Source organism: Syzygium oleosum, unplaced genomic scaffold, assembly GCF_021117445.2.
Source record: "Syzygium oleosum isolate NSW1041296 unplaced genomic scaffold, Sole_v2.1 Sole_v2.43, whole genome shotgun sequence".
NCBI classification, from domain to species: domain Eukaryota; kingdom Viridiplantae; phylum Streptophyta; class Magnoliopsida; order Myrtales; family Myrtaceae; genus Syzygium; species Syzygium oleosum.
In genome coordinates, this window is record NW_026607527.1 from 1,613,167 (window position 1) to 1,623,407 (window position 10,241).

Consider the following 10,241-nt stretch of genomic DNA (forward strand, 5'->3'; position numbering starts at 1 on the left):
CGGCCTCGGTCGAAAGCTTAAGCTTCCCCTACTTTGGTGAGGTACCCTCGATAACTACCACAAAGAATCCAAGGCAGGCCCACGATTATTTTTTTGTTCCTAGCATCGAGAATAAACCCTTGCATTTATTTAATTCATGTTCGAGGAAGTTAGTGCTTCTATTGGCCTCTCATTCATGTTCAAGGAAGTTAATACTACCAAGAAAACTTCTGTGTAATAGCTACATCATAATTGGACCTAAGTAAGTCCTTAAACTGCTTCATTTGACCCTGGGACGTTGAATTCAAGGGAGAGGAAAGAAAAATTTTCTCTCCAATTGGAGGGCTCGGCGTGTGAACATTGGCATGTTAAACAAGAAATGCAGACCTGTTAGTCTGCTAGGTGTACACACCTGGACAGGCAGGGTGGCCCCTGTTGGAAGCTTAGGCTTCCCCTACTTTAGTGAGGTATCCTCGCTAACCACCACCAAGGATCCAAGGCAAGCTCTCGATTATTTTTTTGTTCCAAGCATTGAGAATAAACCCTCGTATTTTTTTTAATTCTTGTCCAAGGAAGTTAGTGCTTCTATTGGCCTCATTCTTGGTACAGAGTAAAAAACAAAGAATATAATCACTCCTGCCAAGAAAACTTCTGTATAATATAGCTACCTCGTAAAATATGTGCCAAAACAACCTTTGTATTAAGCATGATGTTACGTGAGATATTTTTGTTTATCCATTTTTTAAAATTTATTTATCTGTATTACTTCACTAGGAAAGAAGGTTCGTTGTATGTAACCAGAATTTATTTCTATAATTGAAAGTTTCCTCAAGATTTCAAGAAAACATTTTTTATTTAATTTTTTTGGTCAGGTACATTTTTTTATTTGATAGATTGACATGAGATGGAGCGTCTTTTTATATAGTGGTGACAAGGCCCCCATCGAGTCTCCATCTTTATACATTAATTTTCAGATAAAAAATATTTCACTCTTTTTTACTTTATGAGTTTAACTTAGAAACATGATTGGTTACATCAATGACCATTACAACACGTATTTATTCCAAATTTGTCACATAATAAAGGAGTTTACTCATAATAATAGGACGTACATAATGATATAATAATTATGACCATAATATGTAATAATAATTATGACCATAAATTGACAATTTAGTAATATGACAATTAATCATTTAAATAATCATGATTAAATATTATACGTAAAAAATACCTAGATATCTATAAATAGTTAGTTATTGTAATTTCATTTGGTGAAATTATATGCTATATATTAGTTTTAGCATAGTTCATAATATAATAATTTAGCATAGTTATTAAGACTCGTTTGCAGGATTCCAAGTGATACTATACATAACAAGTTATGCACAATAATTTAATAAATGACATAATTATCGGTTAGTCAATTCTATATTACATATACTTGTATATACTTTAATAAATTTACACACACACACACACACACACACATATATATATACACTTTAGTAATTTCACGTATAATAGGGAAACTATATTATAACATAGCAAAATAATTGTATTGTCTTAATAAAAATAATACATATCAACTATATTATCCAATGATCAATTACATATATATATATATTAAGTAACATAATTATTAAGTGGTTAATCCAGTAGAGAGTAAAGTATTTTTGACATTTTCTATCACTTTCTCATACACACAACGCCGGTACATTTTGCTAGTAAAAAATAATAACGATGGTGTCTAGAACGGACTAGAGGTGTTAGATAGATGAGGTTGGGGTTGTTTCACAGCTCAAAGTCGAGAGCAAATTTATAATGTTCGAGATCGCTGTCACCAACATACTTACTAATCAAATAAATTGCGGGCTAACTCTAAAATAGCGAAAGTTGGGTACCATGCACATGGTTTAGGCAAACAAGTCATCAACTTAAGTTGATCCTTATATAGTGATTGCTTTTAATTTGACTCAACTTATCACATCATGATGGATTTAATGATGTAATGTAACTGGTGTTCTTTGCCAAATGGATGATATGCTCAGGCCATGAAAGGTAAATTTGTTGTAAGAATCATAATGACCACTGCCGTTGCCTTACTCTTGGTCAATATTACGTCCGAGAAATTCATGATTGCCAACGTATATGAGAGAGAAGCATTATGTTTAATTGCTTTTGAAGACATCATCAATTCCGCATCATATGATGGAACAGGGCCCCACCCTACTAGGTAGCCTCACGGGGCAACTAGAAATTGAAATTTAGTGTTTTTCATTAACGGCCAAGTTCATGGTATCACTGTTAAAATGGTATAATTTTCTAAAAAAAATTACCTGATCAGTCATAAACTTATTATACAGATATCAATTCAATCATAAACTTTTCGATTTTGTCAATTCAGTTATAAACTTTTGTGTGAAATTCCAATTTAATCTTTCTGGTTAATTTTCGTTAGGAATCGTTGATGTGGCAATGTGCCACATAGGATGGCTAGCAATGTCCGCACCGCCACGTCAACAATTTTCAACGAAAATTGATCGAAAGGACTGCATTGAATTTCTTGCAAAATTTTAGGACTAGATTGGCAAAATTAAAAAAGTTTATGACTGAATTGTTATCCGTATAATATGTTAAGGACTAATTGGACAATTTTCCCTATAATTTTCAAGTTGCTTTTCCAAGGGAATCAGTTTATGGATTGCACTGGATCCTCTTGATTGTTTTTGATAAGTAGAAGGAGATTAATGGATGACTAGCATTGACAACCCCCTAAGCTTTACTATAGGGGTTTCATACCACCGAAAGAGAATCCAATTTGAATCATAATTACTGCTTATTTTAAGCAAACTCGTCAACTCTACCACACCATTGTTATAGTGTAGCAAAGCAAGGATTATCCTATGCCATGACATAATCGAACCTACACTGCAGATGAACCAAGGTTTCCTAATGCCGAGGAGTGACTAGGGAATTTGGAACATGTGATCGGAGGGCCCCAAACTACTTGCGAGTATGCCTTACGCTACTAGGTCAACTACCAGGGCGGTCAGGATTATTTTAATTCGGAGAAAAAACAAAGAAGACAAATTATCAATCCTTAATAGATTGACGGCTTGACGCCTCCGGCACCTTGCAATTTTAAATTATTTCGCTTTCAATCCTTTATTTTCTTTTCTTTTAACATAAGGAAAAAAGACCATAACATAGCTTCTTTTTTTGGTCGAAACCATAACATAGCTTGATAGGGTGAAAACGATATACGCGAATACCGCAATTTCAAAACACACAAGTAATGCACGAGCGATACACGAGGACTACAATCAAGAGAAGCTCTCAATCTTCTATCTCAAATTCAAAAAGATGAATTGCCTTTTCAGGAAATGAATAACAAGAATACAGTAGGAAATTGTTAAATCCAAATCTTAATCTATTCAGACGAATGAATATAAAATAACTCTTAAAACTATATAAACGACAAGTAAATCATAAATCTGAACTAGGAATTTAGTGGGTGATGATGGGTCATCTATTGATGAGGTTAGATTGAACAATTTAGTTTGAAAAATATATCTAATAAATATGCTTTCATGGCCCACGTCTGTTGAGCACAATGATTCTTCTCTTTTTTAAGTATGTTGCATCGAATTAGAGTTTTCCCAAACGGGTTGGTGGCAACTGACACAGCGAACGACGGAAAAGATTAGGTGCAACGCTTAGTTCCACAACCTTGCCAAGTCAAGGCAAAAAGACAATGGATAAATTAAGAGAGACTTTTTACGAAATTTTACTGAAATATGACTGAAAATGGACCGACCACTAGCCTACACCACCTATTAATAGACATGAGACTTCTTGCTAAACAAATTAACGAGAGATAAAAATATTAACAGTGAAATAAAAGGAAAGTGAATATCCTTAGTTAAATTTGTTATTTGATATACCCTCCCAAGAAAGAAATTAGATTCCTTAAGGAAGTTAAGTGGTCTTACAAGGCGGCACCTCTGCCTAGCACAGGCCCTCTCAAGCTCTACCAATTGCAACTTTATTTTCTCAATCAATTATTTATGAAGAATTAGACTAAGGAATTGCCACTAACTTATTTTGGGCCGGTTAGAAACCTGAGTAGGATGCGGGAGTACATCTTACTCCTACGAACTAGAGATTCACGAATCCGGGGACTTGATTACGTTAGATAAATTTAACACCCTTCCAATACATTTTCTCTCTTATGTGAAAACGTGTGCTTGCAATCTTTTTCGATTTTATTGTCATAAATCATCTAACATGTAAAAGGGTAATCATGTATGGTGCGCAAACAATTAATGTAAACGACCAAGCTATAATAAAGACGAAGTATTTATCACAGCCAAAGATATAAAATACGAGGGAATTTAAAGATTCCGAGCCGCATTGGGCAACATTAAGCATGACTTTGTTATTTAGCTTCGGAACATGGACCCGTGAGCTAAAAGTCAAAATGGTGAAGATGCTATACTATAATCTATGCATGCATTAGCGCCTACCCCTACTATGATGAAGCGTGGACTATCTAATTATGATTCATTTATCGCTCTAATGCGAAACTAATGTAGATGCAACTTAGTCTGAACTTTTTTTCTTGATTTAATCAGCATAATAAATATGAAAGTGAACCCTAGAACGCTACATGGCCGTGAATATGCATTGTGATGTAACATGTATGAAGACCACATTATGAGACCATGATATGCATGAGACTAAGCTAAGGTAAATAATTCAATTGAAACATTCATAATTGCCCTATTATAAACTCCTAGATGTTGAATGATATGGATATCAAATGATATGAATTAGATTAACATGAGTTAACCCGACAACGCAACCTAAATGCCATTTTTCAAAACGGTCAATTTGAGAAAAAAAATGATAATTTTGCTACATCTACATCATTATTCAACCTACATATATTGAGGGATGTTGGGACAAGCACAATATAGACTACTTTGGGGAAAATTACCAAAAAAGTCCTAAACCTTTTGCAATTGTGCCAATTCAGTCATAAACCTTTTTTTTTGGCCAATTCAGTCCTAAACCTTTTGCAATTATGCCAATTCAGTCCATCCGGCCACTTTGGGCCGGCCGGCGCTGACGTGGACGCCGGGCGGCTGATGTGGCAATTTTTAATAATTTTTTTTCTCTTTCTTTTTTTTTTCTGGCCTATCTTCTTCCCCGGTCGCCGGTCCGGCGACTCGGCGCGAGGCGAGGCCGGCGAGGTCCACCTCGCCGGCCATGGCGAGGCTGGCCCTCGCCGACGGGAGAACCCGACCTCGCCATGATCGGGTGAGGCCTCGCCGTCGCCGGGCGAGGTCGAGCCTCGCCATGGCCGGGCGAGGTCGAGCTCGCCGACGGCGAGGCCTCGCCCAGATCGGCGAGGCCTCGCCGTCGCCGGCGAGGTCGACCTCGCCCGGCCATGGCGAGGTCGACCTCGCCGGCGATAGCGAGGCGGCCCTCTGCCGGCGAGGGCCAGCCTCGCCCATGGCCGGAGAGGTGGACCTCGCCGGCCTCAGCCTCTCGCCGGTCGCCGGACCGGCGACCGGGGAAGAAGATAGGCCAGAAAAAAAAAGAAAGAGAAAAAAATAATAAAAAAATCGAAAAATAATAAAAAAAAATTGCCACGTCAGCCTGCCAGCGCCGCCCTGCGTCTACGTCAGCGCCGGCCGGCCAAAAGTGGCCGGATGGATTGAATTGGCACAATTGCAAAAGGTTTAGGACTGAATTAACACAATTGCAAAAGATTTAGGACTTTTTATGACTTTTTTGGTAATTTTCCCGACTACTTTGGTTGTGGCTCATTCTTACATGCGCGACTATAAAAGGTAGTATGCTAGTTTAAGGTTGTGTACGATTTATCTGTTGGCATAATGATTGAAACACAAGTAACAGGGATTCAAAGACACATCTAACGGCAGGAGGGGAGGGGGGGCACTTCTTTTTTTATCATAGGGAGGGGCGCTTCACCCGCCTAAAGCTCAATGCGGTCATATGAGGTCAGCAATAAAATTATTACGTATATTATTTTATTGATAGCCCACAACTCCAGATGCTATCCAGCCAGGACCAACTTGATGAGAGAAACGATATTTTAACTGAAAATTTATCATCCAATGCACCATAACCATGACACGAGCGATAGTAATGCATGCCTTACCTTGTTTTTCATAACATAGGGTGTCTAAACTTGCCAACTTGATTTATTATATATCACAGATGCATCGCTATACCCATTCCATTCCTTTCAATTTTTTGTCTTAAAATGAACATGTCTTATCCCTATGTAGACCTTAAAACATTATGCAAACTTGTTCTTTTTCACAATGATGAATCACTCATACATGCGGTGCTCTGGTAGTGGCTAGCCAGGTTGGCATGTAATTTGAGACATGTTCCACGGTTTTGGCATCCTAGTTAGGTAGCTAGTTGGCATGTCCCATGCATCATTGGGAAGAGAGCTAGCTAGTGTTTGTATTGGTTCTCCATACACCTTTTTTGCTTGATCAAGACTATAGTTTCTGTCAACTAATAGAAAGAGTTTCACGGTACTCAAGTGACTTGTGGTTGGTCAATGCTTTTCTTATATTCCATCTTTTGTCCCCCACTCTCTTCTTCAACACAATAAACAGTTTCTTGATGCATCTCGCCATGTGCAGGAAGCAGATCAATGCCTAGTGTCTCTAAAACCAGAAACCTTAAGCAGTGCACAAGATACTAAGAAGTGTGATATACCATGCTTTTTTTAGGAAACCCTAAACCTAATTCTCTGCAGTTTGGCTTTCTCTCACCACCCCAAAAAACATGTCTTGGTTTTCTCAGATTTTCCTCAGTTTTATAATGGCAATCGGTGAAATAACCACGCAGTCAGTGTAGGGTGAGTCCAAAATTGTTGGTTGAAAACCCTTACTCAAACAAATTTAGTTAACAGCCTCTCTCTGGTCAATACGTACTAATTAAAATAAAGAAATGGAATGTTGATAAGTCCACAATAACCCCATGTAGATGTACTGAGTATGCTCAAATTGAAATATGACATGACCCAAGTTTCAGCACAAGTCTGGCCAGAAGGAGAATAGAGAAACTTGATAAAGCCCCATTCCACAATTGAGATATATATTACCGGAGTAGCAAAACTCGATAAGTCGCTGAACTAGAATGCCATTGTAGTCCAATCGAGATGAGAAATCTATGAATAAGGAATTTTATCTTATTTTATTTTAAGAAAAAATAAGAACTACATAATTCGTATTCCATTTTATCAGTGTTCACTGAGAGACTCGATATATACATCTTTATGCATAACAAAAATGTTATTAGTTAAAATGCAGGCAAAGGCACATGATCATTCTTTGTGCTATTTCTATTTTCATGTTAAACTCAAGTGAGAGAAATTGGGAAGGAAATGAGTGAGCTTATAAGCTGAGAATTATCACTTGCTATCCAAAAAATGAAATACGCGAATTTCTCTCTCAAATTTATATCTCTCTGCTCCTCTCTTCCCTTCTCTTCTCACCTTATTGTGACAATGATGGGGATTCTCATCTGATTATCAAGTGGGATCATTGCAAAATAACAGGTGGGAAAAGAGAAAGGAGGAACTTAAGTAACAGTAATTTAATATAACTCATTACAGAAAACCTAGAATACGAACTCTATTAATGCCTCTATTAAGGACAAACTTTTACACATTTCTATTATACTTTTATAGGTGTATCAGATCAAAGTGAAACATGAAATCTGATTTGCTAACCTTGTCTTTCCTCTTCCGGTGAACTGTTCTCTGAACCAGTAAATCCTCTAATCTCCATCTGCTTTCCTCATATTGAAAGTAGCAAATCAAGGGTTCCATTTTAAATTCTGATTTCAGACTGCGAGTGCCAAGATTCGCGACTTCATTATGAAATAATACCAGTGAATTAGGTGAACACCACCTTAATTAACTCTTGGCTGAAGGCTATGCAGGAAAATCTGGAAAACAAAGTCTAAACTAAAGCATCTAAAAGGAAAAGCCCAGATACACAAATTATTTCCATGAGTTTCATCATGATTGAAGCTAGAAACTTGATATATATCTGTTGCCCTAATACCTTCCCTTGTATCCTAAAAATGGCCTTGAGATTGATCTATCACTCCTTTCATCGATTCAAAAGTTTGCCGAGGTGGAGGTCAAACCCTGATCGTTCTTATATTGTTGAGTGTTTCTATATGACCAAGATTGCTCAACACTATTTGATTCGCTACTGTTGTTCATTGCCTTTTGTTGATTAGGTTTATCTCCTTCTAAGTCCCTATATCTATGCAAATACCTTCTTAGCGGATCAGCATAATCGTCGAAACCCAGCGTCTCCATAGCGCAGCAAATATCATCGCCGTTCACTGTCTTCCTCCTCTCCTTCCGGCACTTCTCAGATGCTTCGCCAGTCACGAAGCCGATGAACTCTGAGACACATTCTTGCATCGTTTCTTTCGCTTCCTTTGAGACTTTTGCGTTGGGAGGGAGGATTTGCTTCATGATCCGCCCCACGTTGGCTATTGGGAGTAACCTGTCTTGCTCTTTGATGCATCCATCGTCGGCACCGATGTTATCTACCATTTCTAGAGGCCAAAAGTACAAGAACCCCGTTGAATCTAGACTCTGTGTTCCAATGTCAAAGGGTTTCCTTATGTTGTATACAAAAACAACGAAGTTACTTGTCCGACTTAATATATATGTTAAATATGTGATTTTATGTCTTGTCCGTTTTGGCATGTGATGACGACGGACCGGCTCCACACAAATGGTGGGTCTTCTGGCACAAGCTCGATCTACTGGCCAGATGAACATGGCTAGACACCATGGGGTCGAATAGTCCAATTATATAGTTGATTTTCATCCCACGCCATATTATTTGGCTTTTCCCTATAAATCATAGTGAAAAAAAGCAATGTACTTTCTTCAATGTATTTTACACCTCATAGTCCTCAAATTTAAATGGAGGATAAGACAAAATGTGGAATCAATTTCTTAAGTCTTTAGGTTTCAAATATGCTTGTCGATTTGGTGTGTTTTAAGGTAGACAAGCATCCTCACCTTTCTTCCTTTTCGTCTACCAATAAGCTTACACCGAGTAAGTAATTTGATTAGTCATTAAAGCTCAAGTTGGTGATTATTTGTAATCCACCCAAGTTTTAGCGTGGATTCTGTAAGTTTTGGGCTTTAACAGAAGAATAAGAAAACAATAAGCCCAAGTCCAAGTCACTTAAGCCCATTCTAAGTGTTTTCTTGTGCTTCAGCTTGCTTGCAAGTAAATAAACGAGCAGAGAAAGTAATAAGAAGAAAGGAAGATAATGAAAGGTGTCGTTCAATAAGAAAAGAAAAGAACAAGAAAAATGAAGAAGTGGTTACATGCACGCTCAAGACGTCTCGGCGAGTCAAAATAACAACCGTTTCGCTTCGCCCAGTAAATAATCAAACTCTTTGTTCATCTAATCAACGTAATTTCGAAGTTAAATAATAAATTCGAAGATATGTGCATTTTGAATTGCGAGATTCAATCGAAGAGTTGTTAAGCTATGGAATTATATGAAAAATGATAATTTAGGGCTTTGTGGAGCCGTAGAGTTTGACGAAAATTTATTCTTAATTATGGTTTGTTCATAAAGAATTATTAAAATTCCGCACTTAAGCTTCACATAGCGGATAGCTTTGAATAACTGTTATGGGTAAGTATTTTTTTGGCGCATAGGAGTCGTTTTGTCGGTGATTAAGTTTAGTATAGTCAAGTAATAGTTAGGGTAGGTTGTTACTTGGTTTTGATATAGTTTTCGATTAATTAATAGGAATATGAGTTCGTTGGCTCGAGTAACATTTGTAATTTGGTTTTTAACTTTCCAAGTGAGTGGTGCTTATCTCTTCTTCGATTTTTCTAAAACTCATGTCTTGACAATGATAAGAAGATATATTATGAGTTAAAGAGACATCATATGATTTGATATTCCTTTTAAAAGAAAAGTTGTGATTAGGATATATTTGATGCATAAAATTGGATGAGACATTTAGTACCCTTTTGTTTATTTGAAATGGAAAAGTATCTTTTGAATATAGTTTAAGCTCATTACCTGTGGATGATTTGTGAAACCTTTTATGAATGAATTATGAAAAGTTTCCGCTTTATGAATATGGTTTATGAAAGGTACTTTGTTCAATGAATGAAAAGTTACATATTTTGGTTAATGAACCTGAGTTT

At 37.1% G+C, this 10,241-nt stretch overlaps 1 protein-coding gene across 1 annotated transcript; it reads right to left on the minus strand.

The window, feature by feature from the left end:
• Positions 1 to 8,158: 8,158 nt before the first annotated feature.
• LOC115691406 (nuclear transcription factor Y subunit B-5-like) lies at positions 8,159 to 8,608 on the minus strand. Its single transcript, XM_030618026.2, has one exon. It carries the CDS (start codon positions 8,606 to 8,608, stop codon positions 8,159 to 8,161), a length of 450 nt encoding a protein of 149 aa, XP_030473886.2.
• Positions 8,609 to 10,241: the final 1,633 nt, after the last annotated feature.

Excerpts from the sequence above, each read along its gene's own strand:
- LOC115691406 (XM_030618026.2), bottom strand. The coding sequence starts at position 8,608 with ATGGTAGATAACATCGGTGCCGACGATGGATGCATCAAAGAGCAAGAC.